Source organism: Zonotrichia albicollis, chromosome 3, assembly GCF_047830755.1.
Source record: "Zonotrichia albicollis isolate bZonAlb1 chromosome 3, bZonAlb1.hap1, whole genome shotgun sequence".
NCBI lineage: Eukaryota > Metazoa > Chordata > Aves > Passeriformes > Passerellidae > Zonotrichia > Zonotrichia albicollis.
Window position 1 is genome coordinate 107,088,909 of NC_133821.1, and position 24,009 is coordinate 107,112,917.

Sequence of the window (24,009 nt, forward strand, 5' to 3'; positions counted from 1 at the left end):
GGACACTGGTAAGTCTAGTGCCTCTTCCCAAGAAAATATTTCCAGATGAACTGTTCAACATAGAGCTCATTAATCAATTAGAACTGATCACAACTGTGTTTTAGTGAATACCTCATCTACCATTTACTGTCCCTACTACTGCACATTTCACTGCTGATCTTACCTGAACATACCTTTTAACTGCATTAAAAAATTAAACTCTCAGAGGAACTGTTTTTTCCAGCTCCCCTAAATGGTGGCACACTCTTCACAGTAAGAATATGGTAAGAAATGGTTTACAGACTTAAATTGTGCATATGAACAAAGTTATTCAACATGCATGAGTTTTTCCAGTGTGACCGGAGCATCCTAATGCTGCAGTGATCTCCATATGACAGTTCTGTCTAATATAAAAGGATCCAAGTTTGCAGACTTTGTGAACAACATTCTGTTTCTGCATGCTTGACACTTGCTCAAGCAGCCTTAGCCTTGATCAACTCTGCATGCTCCTCCAATCCAATTAATAAAATATAGAGCGCTGCTTTCTGGGCTACACCAGATTTTGAAGATTTTTAAATAGTTTATGGATAAACACACAAGTTGCTACACAAACATTTATTTTAAAAATAGTTTTATTATAAATATGCATTAAACCAGTTACTTTTACAATGTATTTCACTCGCTTTGCTGGTTCCTAAAATTAACATTTCAATGACATTCTAGGGGAATTCTTTCTCTAGAAGGAGGGCATGTCCTTAATTTATGGATTCTGCAGGAAAATGGAAGGCACAAGTACAGTTGTATTTTAGTCACTGGAAATGCAGAGTTGACCCTATGACATCAGAGTATTTTCAGACACATGTTCCCTATCCACACATGCCCAGATCTCTTCCTTCCCTGCTTCAGCCCTCTTCCCTTACTTACCTATGACAACCGTGTTCCCACCTCTTTCAAATAAGGCACATTCAGCTTACAACCAGGAAAGTTAATCTCCACAAGACTCCACATGCAACCCTCCTAATTTACTCTGTACATTTTAAAATTTATTTCTCGGGCAATTATATTACACAAAGGTCTCTTATGAAAATTAGCGAGAGCAAAATCTATAGGTTTCTAGAGCAATTATTTAAAACTTATTCTACCAGTTTACATAGCTTTAGGACAGGTTCCTCATGTGCAATTCAATGTCCTAATTTAAAAAAAAACGAAATCATAATCATAAAACTAAATACTGATGCTCTCCAGTCTGCTCTAAAAAGCTTTACAGCATTTTAAAAAGCACATAAATGATTTGACCACAATGACAAAGGTAGTGGCCGAAGAGGGCTTAAGGTAAAAAGCTGATGTAGAAACAGATTATTCCAGTTCTATCAAGTGACATCCTTCTTTTGATGAATCATAATGTTAGACTAATGTTAAAATTTCAACTTAGAGTTACTATATAAATTTTGTGTTCAGCTGTCCATGCAAACAACCAAGATGATTCTTCTAAACTGTTTAATCTAAATAGTATTTGTTTCCTGTCTTGACACTACCTGAAAACAAGAGAAATATTCTACAACAACAGGCAGCACTCTCAAATAATTAATGTAAGAAATTTTAATGCCTGTCTAAGCCTACTAATGACAAAGAAAAACCATCAGGAGTATTTCCTTTTAATTAAACCACACTAATTAGTTTCCAACAAACCTTCAGGAATCAAAACAGATCTTAAATTGAGTGACTTCGTACTGCCATAAACCCTCGCCCTTTTTGCACAGCCACGTCCCCTTGGCGCCCGGAGCAGGCACGGCAGGCTGCAGTCCCTGTGTCCCTGTGTCCCCCTTGTCCCTGTGTCCCTGTGTCCCTGCAGCCTGCGCTACGGCACCGCGCAGAGACACGCGAGCAGAGGCAGGAGCAAGGAATGGCCAGGGGAGAAGGCCAACGCAGGCCATGCAGTCGGTACAAATGTTGAGAAATCTTTGTTTACACTTCTAGTTACACAGGTAAGGGAGTTCAGAATTATGGGGTTTTTTTAATAGACTTGTGAAAAATGCCAATCACTTGTTTTTAAAATTTTAAAAGTTTAATAGATAGAAAATGGTTATAAAAATAGTAATACAATTAGAGAAATAATAATCTGGACAATTTAAATTAGGACAATATGAGACAATAGGAGACAAAGAGTTATGGACGTCCGGGTACCTTTTTCTGGGCAGCACAAGCCTGAAAAAGGACGCTCGTTAACAAAGGATTAACCCTTAAAATCAATAGCCTGTTGCATATTCATACACTACATACATGATGTATAAATTCCATTCAAACACAGGATTCCGTCTGGTCATCGTCAGCTTCTTCCTCTGAATCCTAACAGCGCCTTCAAGGCGGGAAGAAGTTAATTTCTTCTGATAAGAGGGCAGTAAATTCTCTTTCTCTGAATGGTTTAGGTGTCCTGTGGCTGCTATCTCGTTGCAAGTCCTTTCTTTAAAAAAAGTATCCTACAAAGCATAGTCTCCATTTTAACATTTTTATAACTTAAAGCTATATTTAACACACTACTTAAGAGAATTAATACAGCATTACTTTCTAACACAACACATAAAATATTCATTTTAATATTTGTGAAAAGCCCATCATAAAATACGCATTTTTCACAGACTCTTATTTTTTACTTTTCAGAAAGAACCTTTAGCAGCTCTACTTTTAGTTAACTACTGTTTGTTCCACCAGCAGCGTATAATTAGAAATAAAACAAACATCAAGCTCAGTTCTTGTCTTTGTCATCAGTTTGGGAACAGTGTGGCCACTTACAGCTTATCCTCACCGATACATATATATGTATGTAAAATGTGGTCTGTGCCAACCTGCCCGGGATGTGCGTGATGATCCCAAGGACCGGAGCTCCCTCGGCCTACAGCTCCTTTTAGCCTACAGAACCCCACAGACAGCCCGAGCTTTGGGAATGGGAATAACCCGGCCCGGCCAGAGGGAAGGGTGGGCACGCGGGAAGTGCTGCTGAGGATCGGTTTTGGGGAGAGGTGCCATTTTTCTAATTCAACTCGAGGGGAAATCAAGCGGTGGCAGGCGGCGAGCTGGTGTGACAGCGCGGATGCCGCACTGCCGGCTGAGGGGGAGCCGCGCCGGGATGAGCGCGGCGCGCCGCCACCCGCCGTCGACAGCCCAGGGGCGGGCCGGGCCGGGCCCACCGCAGGGCCAGCGGCAGCGGCCCGGCCCCTGCCGGTGCGGGGCGGAGACCGCGGGGTGCGACGGCAGCAGCCGCCATGTTCGATGCGGGCAGGCCGGGGGCGCCATGTCTGTTAAGGGCGGCTGCGGCGAAAGGTCCCTGGGCCTGCGCCCGTCCCGCACCGCCGCGGGCACCCGCACGGGAGCGCGCCCAGGGCGGACGCGACTCCCTGCAAGGACGGGGCGCTCCAGGTGCGGTCGGACCCTGCACTCCGCGGGAACGCCGGGGGCGGGCGGGAGAGCGGCGCGGGCCGAGGGTACCCTGTGCTGGGTAAGGGAAGAGCGTAGCTGCTGGCTGAAATAAAAACCTGAACGGCCTCGCTTACGGGAAGATGTGCCCCACAGCGGCCCCGGCTGGGATTTCTCTGCTCCCCGCCTGCTGCCGTCTCGGCCGGCCTCACCTGGGGCAGCCGGAGTGCGAGGGACCGGAGGAATGCGGGAGGCTCTGTCGGAGGGGTTTGCTTGTATGATGAAAGGCTGCCTCCAAAAATAGCCGTCCCCGAGAAACTTTTCACGAGGGGAGATTTCTCTGGGAGGTGCCCCAGATTTCAGTGAGAGATGAGTTAGCTGCTGCTTCTTTGCCTTTTTCTGGAAGCAAAACCGGTTATTTGCATCACCAAAGATGTATAGCAGCTAGCAACAATGGCTTTTGCTCGCAGGAGGCCATGAGCAGTAACAAGACGGTGCTGGCTGCCAGGTGTGAATGAAAACCATGTTTTCCTGCTCGAAGTTCAAAGTATAGCAAGAGGTCAGAGGTCTGGGATCCAGGTGGTTGAGCTGGGTAAGCCTTTAACTTGGGTCAGGTCAGTTGCCTTTCTTTATTGCTGGTGATACTACTCTACTCTGACAACAGGCTACCCATCTAAAACAAAGAGCAGTTGGCAGGTTCAAGGGTTACTCAAATGCTTATCCCCATGTAATTTATTATTACCAGACAGAATTCATACTAAACAACCTGATTGTAGAGTAACTTAGCCTGAAAGGGGCCCTTGCTGTGCCACTTGACCCAGACCCTTCCTCAGAGCAGGGTTGGCCTCAAGAGTTGCACCAAGCTTCGTGGGGCCTCAGGAGCTCCTCCATGTGAGTACTTGGCTTCCCAGAAGGTAAAATTGTAGCAAACTACCCATATGTGTTACCTAATCTGCCGCCGCCGCTCTCCTTGTAGAAGGAACCACAAGTGAAAGAGTTCTTCCCATCTACTGACCTGTGTGTACAGCTGAAAGCCAGAGGAGGAGCCTGGCAGGATGAAGCCGGTCATCGTGGTGCACGGTGGAGCTGGCCGGATCTTCAGAGAGCGAGAGGAGGGGTGCCGGGCTGGGGTTGTCAGGGCTGCGCTGCGAGGTTACGCTCTCCTGAAGCAGGGAGGCACTGCCGTAGATGCAGTTGAGGAGGCAGTACGGTCAATGGAAGATGATCCTCATTTTAATGCAGGTAATTTTTCTAAGGATTAAGTGGACTTAGAATCATATTATATTTCAAGTGTTTTGCCCTGATGCTTCTGAAAATCCTAGCTTGTATTATTACTGTTGCATTATTATTGATTTATGTACATTGCAGTGGAGTAAATACTAGTGTCACAAAATAGGTGGTTTCTCAGCATGGTATGTAATGTAGTTTCTCTTAGTACACTTAGGAAGATGAGTTATGCTGTTGCCATTCCTTCAGTGTTATGTATCTGCCATTTAATTTGTGTGGGGCTGTTTTACATTTCTGTAAATCTTCTGTTACTGTGCTCTGTATATCCAGTTTTAAGACATGGACTCTTACAGAATATGTGTTAAGTTAATGTGTCTCTTTAAGGCTCTTGGATATACCTTGCAGCTTTGTTTAATCCTGAGTGCTTGATCTTTACCTATTGCCACAGAAATACTGGTGTTGGGGATTTTAGGTGGTTTTCTATTCATTAATGCTTGCAATTAGTTACTTTGTAAATAATACTAGAGAAGCAATGCAATAATGGTGTAAGAGTGGTAAATCTATACCTTCCTATAGTAAGGGTTTGTAACTGAATTTCTTAATCAGTAATGTGAATTAATGTTAGTGGTAGTAATCAAATATGTTCTCCTCTTCTTAGGACCTCAAGTTTATTATTTTTATGAATTTCAGCAAAAATATTTCCCCACTCCCGCCGTGATATGTCAGAAAAGAACATGGAATGAAATGTAGGTGCTCAGTATCTTAGGTAACACAGCTATTAGTTATGTGCTCAGTTAGTTTGCAGAGGTTCATTTGTTTCATCGCACCTTGCAGTCAAGAGCAGTTTTTATTTAATATGAAACTTTCATTGTTTTGTTATTGACTTTGGTTGAACATTTTGATTTTTAGAGCACTCATGCTGAAATTATGAAGAGGACTTGAAGGTACAGTGTGTGCTTTTAAATAGTTGGCATCAAAGTGGCATGCTGTCATTTAGCTTTTACTTAACGGGACTTGAGCCTTCGCCCATTGTTCAGGTAGTGGCATGTAGTCTGTTACAGAGATACCTAATTGTGTCAATGCTCATTAGGTACAGCTCCTCTCAGAATCTGGCAAAAATGAGCTGAAAGCTATGTGAAAAGGACCCTGATTGGAGTAGCTGTTTAAAACTCAGTGTGTAGTATTAATCTTGATAAAAGGATAAAATCAGTTTTGCTGTAATATTTTCTAGGCAAACAGACATTTCTGAGACACAACAATGAAGATGGGGAAGAATGGGCAGAACAATCAAGTTGTGTCCTTTCTTTGCATGATAGGATGTAGCCATGCTGTGTAGGGTTATCTTGATGTAGGCTTGGTGCAAGGGCTCAGAAGCTATACTGGTGTATAAAATTACCATTTTAGTGACTTGTGCACCTAATAAGTAAGCAAGTTCTACTTGTGGTGTGGTTATATTTCTGTGTGATCTCTTTGGCTTGCAGTATGAGCCAGCTTGGCATGAGTACTCCATGATCTATTGATCCTTGCACACTCTTTCCTATGCAGCCTTTCCAGGACAGAGGACAGATCTGTCTATCCAGAATTAGAGGGAGTTGGAGTACTCCTCTCAGTATCCCAGCTGTGATTGGGCTGATCTCAGACATGTTGATTTTTTTGTTTCCTCCTAGATTTTCTGTTTTCTGCCTCTTTCTGTTTCCCAACCCTTTGCTTAATAAGAAGCCAAAAACTTTTATTTTTTCAGCACTGCTGCCCATGGACGCCATGGCCTCAGAGGCTGGTAGTCCTTACCCATTGCTGTGGAAGGCAGGTGCAAAGGCAGCCTGTAACCACAGAAGGAAGGTTTCATGCTACCTGAGATCACTTGAGGTTCAGTAATTAGCTTTGCCCTGGTGCACAGACTTTCATGGTGACTAGTGGAATGAGAAGAGCTGGCTGTACAGCTCTCAAAGCTGGAGGAGTTGTGGATGCTCCATCCCTACAAGCATTCAAGGCCAGGTTGGATCAGGCCCTGAGCAACCTGATGTACTGGGTGGCATCCCTGCCTGTGGAAAGGGATTGGAACCAGGTGATCTTCAAGGTTGTTTCCTGCCCAGGCCTTTCTGTGAGTCTATGGCAAGTGGGGTGGATTGTTCTTAGAAGGCACCCACCAGTCTCTCTTTGCCACGTTTAAAAGGAGACTTGTTTAGAAAGCTGCCTTTGATTACAGAAACTGCCTGCAATTGTTTTCTGCTCAGCAAATTTTAGAAAATCATAACATGTATCCTATGAGATATGTCCAGTAGACATGGGGCACTCTTAATGTGGTGATGAAGGGGCCTTGTTGAGTTTCCCCTGGAGCATGGTTCTGGTCACTGATGGTTGGGAAAGGGGTACCCTGGTTCTAGTGTGAATTTTGTGATCATGGGTTAGAAAGCCTACCCTGTCAAAGGATGTTAAAAGAGCATGGCAGGGTTTATCTGAGAAAACAATTCCTTACCAGCATAAGGAAAAGCTGGAAGAGTGATGTTCACGTGGGTGGCACAAGGCAATTAACCTGTAAGCTCTTTACAGATCAGTCTAGAAGTTAACATATTGTGAATGATGCAGGACTTAAATGTGGAATAATTGAATTAGCTGGAGACAGGTAAAAAATAACTTTTGGGGGTGTGTCTGTATGTGGCAGGGGCACTTTTGAGATTACAAGAGGAGGATTACAGGATTTAGCTGCCTTTTGTCACAGGGGATTTAATTTCGTATATTCTGGTCTGAAGTACTTTGGTATAAAAGTTTTATGTCAGTTATTAACAGTGGTTTCTGACTGCTTTAATGTTGGTGTAACAGAAGGTAGAAAAGCCCTACTGCATTAGTTATGTATAGTGCACAGGTCTTTTTACCTGAGGTACTGTGTGCATCTGCCATGTTTTGGTTTGATTTTTACTTTTCAGGTTTAGTCTTCACCATCTGTATTAGCAAGGCTTGTGCTCTTGGTGACTTATAACCTTTTATTCCTCTGTGGTGCAATTATTGGCATTATTTAAAAAACCACCCTATTTGCATTGTCTCATTTTGTATGTCATTAATTTTCAATTGGGTTAGTGATAGCACTGATAATTTTAGAAGAAGATAACTACCTGATGTTTTATTACTTAACTTTTATTTTATAAAATTACTTTATATACTGTTTTTATTTGGTAATGGAAGAACTTGTGATTTCAAGCTTTTGCTACAGTAGTGAGGGGACACTTACTCTGCTCTATTAATTTTGGCAGTTTCTTGTGATGTTCATCTGTTGATAGGATCAAACACTATACTATTTCTTTGGGTGGTGTTGTATCCTCCTTTGGAAGAGCTGCAAAGGCAAAATAGTGCACTTAAAAGGGATCTGGGGAATAAAGAATTCTATTCACGATGGTTTGCTCATCTAACTTTAATACCAAGTATATAATTTGGATGGGATTGGAAATGTGTTTTTAATCTTATGAAAAAGTAAAACTCAGTTTTAAAATAGTTGTTGTACTCTGTGAGACTTCTGTTAGTGGCTGAATTTTGTGGTTGTACTCAGCAGTGTTTCTGCTGGATTTTTTGTATTTGGGAGATACTTTTGGTAAGTCAGCAAAGTAGGAAAGAGAAAGGCTGCTTGCTGAGAGCTTATAACTGAATCACCTGGGTGGTTAGCTCTTAATGACTTGCTTCTTTTTCTTTTGCCCCCTACTTTTTTTTTTTGTCTTTAGGTTGTGGATCTGTTCTAAATGAAAAAGGTGAAGTAGAAATGGATGCCATTATCATGGATGGAAAAAATTTAGACTCTGGAGCAGTGTCTGCAGTTAAGTGCATAGCAAACCCAATAAAACTTGCTCGACTTGTTATGGAAAAGGTATGCTGATTATCTACTTGGTATGAAGCATTTTCTTTTCCTTTGAAAGAACTTCAGCCAGTATATTGATACACCTCAGTGATGGTGTTTGTGTAGTGCTTTAAAGCAGCAAGGAAGGGAAAAATGGATTGGAGTGTTTGGAAACACTGTGGTCATGACCATGAAGCACTTACCTTAAGGGGTTTTGAGAAATATTTATAAACAATAGCATTCTAAGGAAACATAACTTGACCTATACATTTTGGTCTCCTGTAGTTCCACTGCTGGTATTCAAGGGTTTTTTTTGTTGTTTTTCACTTGTTTTTTGAAGAGCTTTTATGTTGTCACTGAGTGTTGTGCTTGATCTTGCAAGATTAAAGTTAGGTAATACACTGTTCACTTTGGAACTGAGCTCATGGAAATGAATGTTCATGGAACTGAAATAAATGACCCAGTTACATATTTGGCTATGTAATGCACTCCTTTGTTGTTCTGGGTAGCCTTCTCCACTGTGACCTGATCAGGTGGTAGCACCAGTCCAGTTGTAATCTTCCACCAGTAGAAGATAAATTAGCTCTATGTGGTGCTGACAGGTTTTTTCCAAGATAATCAAATTTATTATGGCAGTAAAATATTACTTGACCTTCTATATAAGATCAGTCCCACCTTACTCCACTAGGAAGTCCATCTAATATTTGCTACAGCAGACTTCTCTTATTTTTCAGATATGGTGCAACTGATCTGTGTGATATCTGTGCCTGTTTTACTATTACAAGGTTGTGACAGTGATCAAAAAGTTTGTTCTGTCTTTGAAGTTTATATCTTCATTCTACCTAGTGCAACTGTCCCATTTTTGGAAAGGTTCATATTTATAAAAACACTTATTAATAAAGAAGACTTATGTTTCTTTAACCTTTCAAAGTTGCTTTTGAGGGAACAAAACCTGTTTTGGTGATCTGTAAAGATGATTGAATTTGTCTTGTCCTCAATGGCCTCCAAAGCAGAAAGGATTTTTTTGTGTCCTTAATGGAAAGATAGTTCTGCTTTTAAGATCAGAACATTCACTAGCATATTCAATATAAATACTTCAGTGAAATGTATGTCTACCAGAAAGCAATGTTAAAACTTGTGATGAGTAAGGTTTTTTCCTTCATACAGAATGTTTTTGTTATTAACTAGATCAGTAAATGAGTATAGGTGGTAGACAGCTTCACAAGACAAAATTCGAGAATATAGATGAAGGTTTGGGGGAGAGATGTCTCTAGCATGTTAAGGTGAATGTTGCATTTTATTTTATTTTCTTCTGTAGAGAACTTATTTTAATGCCTCTTGTTTACTTCTTATTCCAGAATCACTGATTTATTTCTTTGTTGTCTTGTCTATGAAAAAAATCCTATTTTAGTCAACAAGAAAAAGGTCAAAGTGACACTGTTGAATTTTGAGAATATAACTTTGCAATGTGTGTTTTAAAAATAAAACAGAAAACCCCAAACCAACAAAGAGAAAGCCCTCTCCTCTGTCTTGTCTATTACAAAGTCTTTCTTGTCATTGCATTGTGCTTCTGGTGTTCAAAAGTGTTGAGGCTAAATTTGAAATGAAATCATACAATTCCACTGTACAGGACCAATATAATGGTGCAGCCCTGACACCATGACATTTTGTGGTACAGGTGTTATCTTTGCCAAGATGCAAAAAAATGTCTGTGCATGATGATAAATTCCAAATGTAAATGTTGGCCTAAATTGCTTGATGTGTCCTGAGATGAGTTTCTCTGCTTCTCCATCTCCCATACATGGGAATACCAACTGATGTTGCTCTTCTGCTCGTTGTTGCACCTCTGTTCATCTTGGACAGCAATTTTGGGACACCAACCCAGGGTATTTCACAGTATATTTCATAGTGTGTTTTGTTGTACTATGCTTGATTAAAAAGCATTTTTAACTGTGAGACTTGGGGGTAATAAGGGTAGTTTTCCTGGGGTCTTAAGTCTGTGTGCATAATTCCCAGTGGTTTTTGAGTGCCTCAGTACCATAAAGAATTTTGAAACATGCGGCTCCCGAAAACAAACAAACCAACCAAAACCATCCTGCACGTCTGCTTGTAATTGTATTTCCATCCTATTCTGGAACAGTGTGGGCTCCATCTGGTGGCCAGAGTAGCTCCTCTAGGTTGTTGTTGCAACATTGTCCTTTTTGGCTGTCACTTTCCCACTGGGCTCAAACTTGTCCAAATTCATGAAGTAGAAAAAAGGAGAGCGGCAGAATAATTGCCATTCATTATTTACTGTACTTTTGGTCACAGGAGCTTCTAGAGGTGGAAGACTTTTAGTGCATTTACAAATGTAACACATTCTTGAAAAAGCACTTAAATTTCTGTTAGATTATTCCTGTTTGTATTGAACATAAATAGAATGATACATTGATTTTTTTTTTTTTTTAATTTGGGGCATGTAATCCTTCTCAGCTCCAAAACTTCATTAGGTGGGCTTCTCATGAAAATTAGAGCACTAATTCATTGGTGTATTAAGCTGTGTACGTTTTCCCCTACTCTTATTGTGCAGGACTTTACATTAGGCAAAGGACAATTTAGCTTAGAACACAGACTTCTTCAGGCAAAGGGCCAGGTTTTTTTCTGTGCTTCCAGAATTGTTAAATGAAAACTTTGATGGTCTGAACTTAAGGCCCAGCAGAAATTTGGGGTATTTTCCCCATTTCCAGTGAAATTAGCTAAAAGTTTCAGCTTTTGTTGCTTATTTGTAAGATTTCTTGAACCCTTTTCTTGTCCTTTTTGATTACTTTATATAAAGTGCGTACTTTTTATAGAAGACATTTACATAAGCAAACATATTAATGAAACTAGAAGAATGAGACAGAAAAATGTGCTTTTGCATTGTTTGACAGTGTTCTACTAGTTCTTTTGATTGACAACATCTGTTGAAGAGAGTGATAAAAATCACCTTAAGACATCTTCTTTTCAGTGAGGACTGAAAAAGAAGGAAAAAAGGAAACCCAAAGTCCTATCGTAGAAGTTTATTTATCAATATGCAAGTATTTCTTGCTTGTGTACCCTAGGAAGGTGCATATATTATGCAAATTTGCATATGAGAGGGATGGAATCCTATGAAAAAGTTATTAGAAATAACTTCCATTTTTTATAATAAAACTTCATCTTTTTAAGACTTATTTAAAGGATGCTATAGTCTTAGTTGCTGAAGAAGGCAAGGGATGGAGGACACAGCCTTCTGGTACAGCTCAAGGCTAAAGCAAATTTCAAATTTCCTACAAAAACCCACCAAACAACAAAAAAAACCCAACCCACACCCACAAATAAAAACCAAACCTATTTTGAATGTCATATTGTGTGCTTCTCGTGGGTTAGTGGTAGTGGCAGAGGGGGGCAGTATTGCACAAAGAAGTTGGCTTTCAAGTCGAAGAACACTGCTCATTAGTTTTGTCAGAAATAGGTTGGTCTTACATGGTCTGGTAATATGGTGACAGCACTCAGCATGCAAGCCCCATGTCTGCTTTCACATAGACAGGGGACTTCTTGTCACCTTTAGTATTCCCTGAAGCAATGCTCTCCTGTCAGTTTTCAAAAATGTTTGATGTTGGGGCTGCAACATCAGAAATGTTTCTAAAGTGTTGTCCTCTGTCCCTGTCCAAAGGGCTTAATGCAGAGGCTGTAATAGGCTTAAGCAGAGATCAGTGTCTCTGACTTGGGAAGAGGTTTCTCTGGAATCCCTTAAAACAATGCAATGCTATGTGTTGGTCATGGTAGTGATTACTTGTCATTGCTTTGGAAATCAACAGCAGGTGATGGCCTGCAACATCTTACCCCGAGGCTTTGAGACTGTAAATGCCCTCCAGAATGTAGCATGGTACAGAAATACCCAACCTTTGCTGTCCTTACTTCTGGCTGAGGGCTGGCTGTGCCATGTGGGTGCGTGGCAAGGCTCTGCAGGGCCGCTGCCTCCAGCATCATGGCTCTGCTGAGCTCTGCTGCTGCAGGGACAGAAAGGCTGGCTGTAAGTTAGGTGCTCTGCTCTGAAATTGTTCTGTGCTCTAAAACCTTCCCAGGTTCTGATGAGCAATTGACAGCTATGTAACTGTGCAAGAAACTGCTTACTTTTTGTCACATTAAAACAAAAAAAAAATCAGATTTCAGTGCTCAGAGCTACTACTAAAGTATAAGGATTAATTAAACAAATTTATCTGGCAAACTTCTCTAAAATATGAACTAACTGAGCTCTACAGACTTTAAAGCATGGAATTAACTAAGGTTGTTGAATTAAACTCTGGTTTGGAGTGCTTTGTAAATATAGAAATCAAAATAGAACTTTCAGGTATTGTTAGAAGAGTAAACATTTCTTGGTCAAACCCATTAGAAAGTTTTCTGTTCTTAAATTTGATCCACTGAGTTAATAAGAATAGCAGCCTGTTGAAGGAAATGTTTAAAATGAAGTTGAAGGAACATTTTAGTCGTATGCTATTTACATTTGTAAGTTATTTTACTAGGTGTAATGCCTTTAAACAGGAATTTATTTAGCATTCTTTTGAATAAAAGCCTTCTAAATCTCTTAGTTAACTGGACAAAACAGTTAGCTATGTAGTAATTTGGTGATTCATTTGAAACGTTACAAAACAGTTAGCTAAAGAACAAATTTACCAATTTTCCCTCTCCCATTATAGTACATGTTAAATAGATAAGTCCAATTCTTTTCTGTTGATGGTTAAACTTTGTGGTCTGGAGAACTGAAAGCTTCTTCAGCTATAGTGGAAGGGGATGTGGACAGAAGTTTAGAAATTTTTAAAATAAAATTTGTAATTTTCATTTTGTGGATACTTCTAAAGATAGCTGTTATACAGAGCTGCTAAGTACAAGACAAAAATAAGAATTGTCAATGAATCTCTTGTCCTTCTGCAGACAAAGCACATGCTGCTGACTGACCATGGTGCACACCTGTTTGCTCAGGCCATGGGTATTCCTGAAATTCCAGGGGAGAAGCTCATAACTGAGAGATCCCGGGAGAGATGGAAGAAGAACCTTGAGCCGGATTCCAACCCCGAAGAGTTTCAGAAGTAGGTTAAATATATTTTATTTTCAAATTTGGGTAATTTACTTTGGGCTATCTGGTTACAAAAAAACTGAAAAGAAACCAAAAACCCCCGAACGAACAAAGCAACCAAGAAAAACAAAACCCCAAACAAATAAACACAAACCTCAAAGGCCTGTATTCCAAATGTTATGTGGCTTGATACAGTCTTTACAGTGTGTCTTTCTTGAAAGCAGTAGAAAATCAAGCTTTCCTTGAATTTGCTTAAACTTAAATGACTGGAACAAACTTGATGAAACTTGTTGCTGCTTAAGAAGATTATTGGTCACTTGGACAATAGGTTTTGTGGCTTTATTGGAGAGCAAAGTTAGAACTTGTTACTGCTCTTAAAATCATCATTTACGGAAGTGCCTAGAGCAGCTTTAACAAGCAGCAGATATTGTTTTGTGTAGCTTTTTCTGTGGAGGAACTGGTTTTAAAAAATCAGTGCACTTAGCGATGTGGCTAAGTACTAAGTAGATGATCAGGTTTGTTTTTAAATTGTATTACATAGTTAAACAACATCAGAGTTTGACCAGCAATTCCTTCTGAGTGGTAATTGTGGCTGTTGGTTATAAAAAGGAATAAAAAAATTGACCAAGTTTAGTGGTGGGTGGGAAGAGAGATGCTGCTGGATGCCCAACAGCAAAGTGAACGTCATTTGGAAAACAAGCCAGTCTCATAAAGTAGAGGGGAAGGTGAGGGGACAGTAAAGGAATGAAAAACATCAAGTGTCAAAAATGATTTCTATGCCTCTGAGGTAGGCATAGTCACTTAATTGTTTTGAGCTTCCATTTGTACATCCATGGTTGTGGTACAGGAAAACACTATATTACATTACATAAATGCTGTATTATGTGCTGTTCATCTGTTTTGTGAAACAGGAGTAATGGCAGGAGCAGAGCTGAATCTGTAGATTTGAAGGAGGAAATTTCTTCTGTGAGCATGTTAATTAAAATCCATAAAATTATAAATTACAACCTGTATGTTACTTTCAGTAAATTGCTGGAAGGGAGAACAGAGTAATAAGACAAGCATGAATATGGTCTTGTAAACAAAATGATGTTTTTCCTTGACCATAAGGTCTTGGTCATAGTTTGTTTTGTATCCAACAGAAGTTTTCTTTTGATCCATGGTTTGTCCAAGGACTGTGTGCTATTGTCATTGATTGTGAAGAATTTTGAGGATGGTGTAACCACCACTGTCTCTTGTTCTCTTGAACATAGCAGTTAGAATAGCATGGCATTTAAGTCTTCATTCGTTCCTCATAACTGCTTCATTTTTATCGTTGTTTTTGTTTGGGTTTTTGTTTGTTTGGTTGGTTTTTGGTTTTTGTTTTGGTTTTTTTTTTCCCTGAAAACAGTGTTAAGCATCTTCAGTTCCAGCATGGACTTCTTCTGGGATATCTGATAGTAAAAAGCTTATGTATTTCTGAAAGGCTGAAGACTTTTTCTTGTCTTGGCCATGCTGTTCTTTTTCTGAAAACCAAAACATCAGCACAAATTCACAAAGTTGAAAACAGGTCTTTTTTAATGCAAACCTATTTCATTCTGTATCACACGTGGAATGTTCTTTTTCCCTGTTATGTCCACAGTGATTATGCAGAAACTTGCCTGGGGCGAACAGACAGAAGGTGAAGTAGTATTAGTCAGAGGCAACATAATACCAGATCATACTGGGAATTTGAAGGTTGGTGTATATTTTACTTCCAGTCCCTTGATCCTCACAGTGTTGGAAACCCTGTGGTTTCGTAGGCTTTGCAGGTAAAGTCTGGTGTCTCCGTAAGAGATACCTTTCTCCTCTGGTGGTTAGAAGCTTGCATTGATTTGTGCTGAAAGCTTAGGATTCCACGGTGTCTGGAACATTCCATCTTGCACACCTTTTGCCAAGAAGAAGGTGTGATTTGCTTTATCTGCACACTGCAAAGACTCGAGCAATACCCTTGTTAAGAATTACTGGAGTTTGCCTGAGAATCCCACAGAAAGGGTGTTGAGTCTGACTGTAAGGTAGTAAATGGGCTCCTAGCCCCACTGTGAATCACACTGCTAGAGTCACTTGAGGAGGTATTAACTAACAAGGACCCTCAAAACAATAAACAGAAAACCCCACTCTGATGCAGGGCTGAGAGACGAAATAGCAGGTAACTCGTTAATTAAACAGGGATAGTGTAAATACATGTCACTTCATGGGTATTGGATCATGAAAGATTTAGACAAAAGGAAATTAACAAATCCAAATAATACATTCTGTTTCACAGTTTATGCAGTATATAGGAATAATTCCTGATTGAAAAAAGTCCCTAATAGCATTTCTGGTACACCACAGGTATTTGCTGAGGTTCTTGCTACTGTTAATGACTAAAAATAGAGAGATGGTTATAATTTGATAGCAGTTTTGTCTTTGTTAATGTTTTGGAGTCAACTAGCTGTGCAAAAAATTTTTTATTGGTATCTTCTTTGTTCTGAAGATAATCAAAGGAAAAGTTACACTACAGCAGTAAAAAAGGGACTGTGAGAAATCAAGTGTAGTTGTCTATTTGCTCACCTGCAGATGAGGTGTGTTTGACACATTCACTTCGTTATTTATTGCCAGTTGTGCTCTCATGCCAAAACAGGTAATTACTGCTTGTGTCACCTGTGTGCTTTTATTTTCACAGTTGCTTAAGGTAAATACTTATCTAAGAAAATATACCTCTGGATACATCTTTCTTAGTTTCTCAGGAGGATCTAACTTTAGTTGGTTGAAGGGTGCTACATGAATGTGCAAGGGAGTACTGAATTTACTAATGTTCTTTTCAGCAATTCACTTCTAACAGATGGATGGGTGGGAAGCCCATCTGCACCATCATATCAGTTTGAGATGAGGTCCGTCTCTACATAAATGTCAGAGCAGCCTATAAGGCCTGTGATTCATCAGTCAACTTGGAATTGCTGTGAATGAAGTGTAGGGACTGACAGTATGATATTTTACATAAGCAGGAGGGAACAGGAAGTTGGGTCTCTGAGAAACTGACTGTGGGTTTCAAAGTACACAAAGACTTTGTCTGACTTAATTAGCTCAGGTTTTGCACAGCTGTAGAGAAACCCTCACCAGTGCCCAGGCAAATTCGAAAGGTATTCCTTTTCCAGTTGCTTGTTGGGTAGTTCCTTGAAGGATTGTTACAAATTATTTTCCTGTGTGGAGGAATTTAGATAATTTTTGGGGTTTGGTGTACTTCTCCTAGTCACATACTGGTTTATATTCCTACGAGAATTGCTAGGACTGGAATAAATGGGTATTTAAACTGTTGCTTCTCAGTTATGTCTCACTTCTCAGTGCAGCAACTGTTACAATAAGTCACTACAGACTTTTTTTTTTCCATACACAACTACACGTGTCTATTTTTAGCAGGCTATTGTATATGTCTTTTCTGTGTTGAAGAAATAAAGATATAGTTGAGACTTCTGTTTTCTTCTGCCTGAAGATTTTTAAACCAATGTGCAGTTTCAGCAGAGTCTACTGGCCAAGTGATTTAAACCTCAAGATTATGTAGCTGCAGAGTACAAAGACTAAAGTATGTCTTAATGATGCATTGTGAGCAATACTAGTTGAAAGGAAAATAAATAAGCTTTTTCTTTTTTTTTATAGCATTCAAACATTAAAGGGAGTAAGGAAAAGGAAAGAGGAGGAACAGGAAGGAAATGATTCAGTGCATGCATAACATTACTGTCCTTTTCTGTATTCACTCATTTACGCGCATTGTCATTAATAATTCCGGTTAACCTCCTGTTGAAACAGTGGAGCCAATTGTTGCATCTTCGAGTTGCCATTTAGGGGAAAGTTGTGTGTCAGTTTGTGTGTCAGCCAAAAAACTACTCCAGAACTATAATGACTAGAAGTATTTCTGCCTTGTGTGCTTTTGTTTTGTGGGTTTTTTTCCTCCCCAAGTTTCCATGCTATGAAAGTAAACAAGTCATGGGGGGAAGATTAAAAAAAAAAAAAAAAAGAGTTTTCTACTCTATTAAGTACAAAGCTTATGAGAATTATTGCATGTTTCTTGTTATTTTTGTAATGAAAAGCATGGCAAAAATAGCTTCATGATGAGTAGTAATTCTGTTGTAGAAATCTTCTTTAAAGGTACCTGGGAAATAAAGGCAACGTGCTTTGGCAGGTATGCTTTAATTCTGTCTCATTTTATGAACTGTTTTTCTTGGCAGAGACCTTGGAACAGTCGGTGCTGTTGCTATAGACAGTGAAGGCAATGTAGCTTGTGCAACATCCACGGGAGGACTCTCTAATAAAATGATTGGCCGTGTTGGTGACACAGCATGCATAGGTATGGGGTGTAGGATCTTGTCTTCCACTTTTTGGGGGCATCTCATTTAAACAAAGAAAAAAAAGTATTGTAATTCTCCTTTTCATTAGTGAAACAAAGCATAAATACTAGTCCATCTGAAATGAAGGTCTAACATTCACATCTATCAAAGCTAAAGCTCCTTACAGCTTGGAGATATGCAAGAAAGAATTGGAAAATGGGGATGGGAGTTTGTTTTTTCTATTGTTTCTTCAATGCTAACACCTGTGTTTCCTTTCTGTTAATTCTGATCAAGCTCTCCTTTTTTATGGCTCTGCTTTCCACTAAGTCAAAAACTGTAGCCTGTTCCATATTACCACGCTGTTTCCTCAATGCTTAAGGGAGTAGGTGTAATTGCAATTACTACTTGTTGTATCAGTGAGCAAGAATTACAAAGTGACTCACAAATTTAAGTAAATTCCTGTTCTTAAGAGAGCCCTGATAAGACTGTTTCAGAACCTAATAGATGTGGTGTGGAATAAAGGAAATATTTTAAGAGATTTCTTATCCAAGTATAAAGAGACACTTGAAATCCTTTCTGCAGACTTGCCAGTTGATTGCTTCAGGGTTCTACCATACAGCTGGGATTTGGAAAACAATTATTTTTAGTAAAACATGTTCCAAACTCAAATAGCATTGCTGTTGGCAGTATATGATTATTATAAAGCTGTCTTTCTTTTGCATACAAAGTTACTGACATTTTGGTAGCCTCTGGATTTTGACTATGGTTTTCAGTTTTGTGTCTGGCTGCAGCCTTCTGACTGCAAATACCCTCCTCCTGTGTAGATTATGTTCAGGGTTGTTATAGTTGGGGACATGGGTTTGTGAAGGAGAAGTGAAACTGGGCACTTTTGAGCATATTGCAACTTTTGATCTTGCTAGGCATCTTCAGAATTTGATACAGAAATGTCAGCTGTGCTTTTAAACATCAGAGGCTTTGGTAAGGCGGCATTGACTTAATATGGCAGTGTTTTTCCACATGTTACTCAGAGTCCATTAAAAGGGTCTGATCAAGAAAGCACAGAAGGGAAGAAACTTTCATTGCTCTTCTAAGGCCTCTTTCCCCTCCCCCAGTACCTTGTTTATAAAGCTGTGGTATGTTTCTTCCTAGCTCCTGGGAAATATTTTTCTTAGGAGATGTGCTAGAAATATGGGTATTGAGCAAGCAGAAGCTTGGTAGAGAACAGGGTGTGGAATGGGCCAGCAAAACAAGGATGGGAGAAAAAAAAAGGGAGGGAAGAGGGGTTCAACAGAAGAAACACTCTGCTTGTGGTCACGACTTTGAAGATTCTTCAGGGGTGCTTTGAAATTCTACTAGAGCCCATGCTCTTCAAATCTCTTACATGCTGTGGAGGGTAAGTTCCTCTCAAACTGGTCAGCTCACAAATGTCCTCACTAGATCTTCCTTCATATCTTCTCAATTGATGTGACCTGGCATTATGCATCCTGTCCCTATCTTGCTGATCTTCAGTATACCCCCCCTTGCTGTTCTGGAAAATATTTTTGCCCATTCCTGTGGAGTGTTGGCCTGCTTCTGCCTCTTGTACACAAACAGATCACTAGTCTTCTCTCTCAGCTTGGCAACTGACTTGCTCCAACTGTTGTTCATCTCTTTAATGTATTTTACTTTTCATATTGTGGCAGAAATAAGAAGGAAGCTTTTCTGACACTTTGCTTTCAGAAACACATGGAGCTAATGGACCTAAAGAAAGAAATGTTTGGTACCTATTTTAAACAATGCAGGGCTTTTAATTCATATTACAGAATATTGCCTTTTTTTTTTTTCGCTTTGAAAAGGAAGTGGAGGTTATGCTGACAACCATTCTGGTGCCACTTCAACCACAGGACATGGGGAGAGCATTATGAAAGTGGTCTTAGCCCGGCTGATTCTCTATCACATGGAGCAAGGTATATTCCAAACTTTCTGTAATCTGAAGTAAGGAGGATAGGAAGCATTGCCTAATCACAGATTTCAGTGTATGTACTATCATCCTAAAACAGCTGTCAGGAGAGTTGCTCTAAGGGGTGTGTGGATGGGTTAAAACAAAAACTTTAGAAACAAAACAAAGTATTAAATTATTAATAAGGCTAAAATAGCTGAAGTAAACAGAATTATCTCTGCTGCCTGATGCTGAATCATGCTTTAGATCAGTGTACATTGAAAGACATTACTGTATACTTTAACAGAAATTCTCTTTAATAATTTTTCCCCAATTATAAACTAAAATTCTGTGAACAAGAAAAAGAAAACAAGTAAAAGATACATTTAAGGGAGCAGTTAAGGAGGGCTAGAAACAGATAACTAGAGCTAAAATAGAAAGTACAATGTATTGCCTTTCTAATAAACTGTAAAGGTCATTATTGTAATAACTCTGATTACAGCAACAGAAATTATTTTAGGACTTTTTAACCATGATTTCAATTTACATTTTGTTTTGGAAAATGTACTAAACATACTGGTGGGTATGTGGTAAACAGCTGACACAGTATGTCTTATGTGACTGTAATACAATCTGACTGTGGGATGACCCTTTGTAGCTTTACCTTCATGACTTAGTCTGTCATCTAAACCCTTGATTATGTTACAGCCCGTAAACATAGCCAGACAACACACTTGTGTTGCATGCAGTTAAAGAACCATTAATATAGATATCACCATTATTTTTAGAAATAAAATAGTTTTGGAGCAGTACAGCGTAACTTGCTTTGAGATCAACCAAAGTGGAAATAGTTGGAAAACACTCAATTTACATTTTCATTGGAGAAGCAGTAAGAAGAGAGACAAGTAACAGCTGTGAATATTTTTGTTGTGCTTTATAGGGCTGTTTGCATATAATGGGTGCATTCCTCTAAATCTCATAGCTGACATGACAGTTTCAGCATAAAATTCAACCTACAGATTATTTCCCAAAGCTCTTAACACATTATGCTCTCCCTTTACTCTCTAAATTAAGTCTCTAAGTATTCAATTTGTAAACAGCTTTCTAAGCTCTTGTCTAAACTGTATAAACCAGTTTCTTCTCTGGCTTAAAGTTAACTGCATTGCAAGACTTATGCATTGATAGCAGTTATCTGGCTTGTGATTAATCAATTTGAAAGGCAAATGAGGCTCAAATTAAAAAGTTTATTGGAAAAAAAGAAAATTAACCCACATGTATTCATGTCTAGTTTGTTTGCACTTGTTCACCCTGTCCATGCTTGCTTTCCCTTCATTCATCCTGCCCAGAAGTATAACTCAGCTGCCAGGCAAACACGTCAGCAATTAGATTCCCCCCAGCCCCTCCTCCCAACATATTTCCATGAAGGCACTGAAAACAAACCCTTAAGTTGGTGTGGCTTTTTGAGTCCTTGAATAGTGAGCTGAAGTTGCATGTGTAAGAACAACTGCAGAGCCCTCAAAATTCTGTTCAGCTAATTGGTAATTCACATACTAAATATTCTCTTTTGGACAAATGCTGCAAAATTTACTTCTGTATTTCAGGAGTGAATTGCTTTGGCAGTCTTAACAGCTGTTGGAATTTCAATCTTATGGTGGCAGCTGTTGTCTTGGTGAAAAATCAAACAGTGAAATACTGACCCTTTGAAGACAGTGCCACTGACTTGAATAGTCACAGTGTCACCTGTGCGTCAGAGTAAGGAGCTTTATCCTGTCAGTCACCAGTGCTGTGAATAATTCTGACTCTGCTGGTTTTATTTGGTTTTAACTCAAAATTTGCAGGGAAGGCATAGAGGTCAGGTTTTGTTCTATAACCTAGGCTGTGTAACATTACTGAGGGTCTATATCTTAGGGTAATTAGGCCAAGCCAACTGCATTCCTGAATGCATATTTAAACTTGTAGTGAACAAATATTTTGCAGCTATTACAGGCCTGTGTGTATGATGTACCTATTAAATTTCATTTATTTAGAAAATACTCCTGTTAATACAAATCAAGTAGAGAAAAGCTAAAGTTGCATTGCTGGTCCTGTGTCTGATGTCAGACCTCATTTTGCCTGGTGGTTTCAGAAGTTTCAGGAAGAGTCATGCTGATGTCTGCTTTTGATAAATTATGACAATGTGTAGTACGTGCCTTGAGCTCTGTTGCAGCCAGTGGAACTAGAACAGAGATGATGACTGAAATTTTCAACTGTTTTGATGTGTGTTTTTTCAAATTGTAAATGCTTTAGATCTAACTTGTCATAACCTTTGATGAAAACCTTGCAGATTGACTTTTTTTTCTAGTCAAATGATGGCATAAGAAGTGGTGCGTCCTGAACATAAAGTTTGGGAGTTAGTTTTTATTAAACAAATGAATAAATTCTGAAACAAACTAATTCTAAACTGAATCAAAATCAGAAGCTATGTAAATAAATACTTGGGGCAATACCACACCATAGCAGCTCTTCACAGCTGTCCAGAGCCTTTCCAAAAATGCTTCCTTTGTTAGAATGGAAATTTCTTGCCAATTTAGTTGAAAGAGAAGTTAGATTTGACTGGATCCATGGGGAGGGGTGAAATTTTAAGAAAATTTTAAAACTGTCAGGGCAGGTCCTATGAAGTGATTTTGTTTTTCTTTTCAGGAATGTCACCAGAGGTTGCAGCGGACACTGCATTAGACTACATGAAGACACGAGTTGGGGGCTTGGGGGGTGTCATTGTTGTCAACAAGGCAGGAGAGTGGGCAGCAAGGTTCTCCACCAAGCAAATGTCCTGGGCTACTGTAAAGGATGACAACCTGCATTATGGCATTTATGCTGGGGAGAAGCATATAAAGTCTGTTGATGAAGCTCTTGCATCTGAAAGGGAGGGATTCTAAGAGTGAAGAAATGAAGATCTCCAGTTTTTGCTGGAGGACAATGACAGTTGATTTTGTCTTTCTGAAAGATCTTTTGGTTCACAGGCATTACCACATTTACAGTCAAAACAAAATCTGGACATTGTTCTTTGGTGGACATGTATATATGTGTAGTCTTTTAATACCTTTGTGAAATCAGATACTCCTTTTTTAGATGAGAAAGAGAATGGTCTGTAGGTTCCTTGGTTAGCATGCTTTAATCTTACATTAAAGGGAGCCTGAGTTTCAGTATTAGAGAAACTCCATTCCACATCCATTCTCAGAGACTCCTACCAGGATAATTTGAGAGAAAAATACCTATTAATTAAAAGCTGAATTTTGAAAATCCAGAGTCTTTTGAGCAGCCGTGTCATGGTACTAGCTTCCTAATGGTCAATGAAATACCACCAAAGAGCAGTGAAGAGTTGAGATTAAAATTGTTCCCACAGGTTTGAGGTAACTTGTCACAGGATATAATGAAGTAAAGAAAGTAGCTTTCTCCAGAGAAGAGAATGGTGATGCTAAGGAGCTCTAATTCCATTTATGGACATCACAACCAAGTAGGCTAGAATGTTTCAAACTGTATGTGGATAGTTAACAGGAAAGATGCTATGGATTTAGTATCTGGGGTAGTAATACAGAAGGTCGTGCTTTTAATAAAGATAACAGCAATCTTTTCTACTCAAATGTAAAGGTGATAGGCATCTTTTAGGTCAAAATATGAGACAGAGATGCTGATTAACTGGAAAAATAATTATCTGAAAGTGATCAAAGCAAGTTGTACTAAAATAAATAAAACTGCCTGTTAACAAGCTTCTTGTGTGAAGTCGGAAACATTGTCTGCAGAGATTTTCTTTTTTTAAAAAATTGACTCTTACTTCCACTACATTTTCTTCATTACGATTTTGTATTTTTAAAAGAAAAATTCCTTTATTTTCTGACTCTCAACTATGGTTTTTTTTGTGTTAAGAACTGTAATAATTTTATGCATTTCAGCTGGTGACTAGATTTTCTCTTACACACCATCACTCTGTGGAATGTTCCCTTCACAAGATAGCCCAAGTAACAGTAACAAAAATCTTAAATTGTGGTTTGAAACCACTCCTTCCTGGGTCCCAACTACAATAAGCTGTATTACTGAGTTGGCACATACTGAATAGTAGGGTTGCCAAGACTGTCTATGCTTGCTCTGTGCTTTTTGGTTTCTTGGCTGTTGCAGGTGATTGGATGTAGACAGCAGTGGTTCAAGAGAAGCAGATGCAAACCATGACCCTGGAGTACTTATGCACTTTTTATCAAGTACAACAGAAGATCATGCTGAA

The 24,009-nt window shown here is 39.3% G+C and overlaps 1 protein-coding gene across 1 annotated transcript; it reads left to right on the forward strand.

The window, feature by feature from the left end:
* Nucleotides 1–4,445: 4,445 nt before the first annotated feature.
* ASRGL1 (asparaginase and isoaspartyl peptidase 1) lies at nt 4,446–23,540 on the forward strand. Its single transcript, XM_005491141.4, has 6 exons — nt 4,446–4,632; nt 8,328–8,470; nt 13,373–13,527; nt 17,738–17,856; nt 19,672–19,782; nt 22,434–23,540. Exons 1-6 carry the CDS (start codon nt 4,446–4,448, stop codon nt 22,667–22,669), a joined length of 951 nt encoding a protein of 316 aa, XP_005491198.1. The 3' UTR covers nt 22,670–23,540.
* The last annotated feature ends 469 nt before the right edge of the window (nt 23,541–24,009 follow it).

Bases quoted from the DNA above. Each gene is read 5' to 3' on its own strand.
- ASRGL1 (XM_005491141.4), top strand. From the start codon at position 4,446: ATGAAGCCGGTCATCGTGGTGCACGGTGGAGCTGGCCGGATCTTCAGA. The intron at 4,633-8,327 runs GTAATTTTTCTA...TTTTGTCTTTAG, and splicing joins TGATCCTCATTTTAATGCAG to GTTGTGGATCTGTTCTAAAT. The intron at 8,471-13,372 runs GTATGCTGATTA...GTCCTTCTGCAG, and splicing joins CTCGACTTGTTATGGAAAAG to ACAAAGCACATGCTGCTGAC.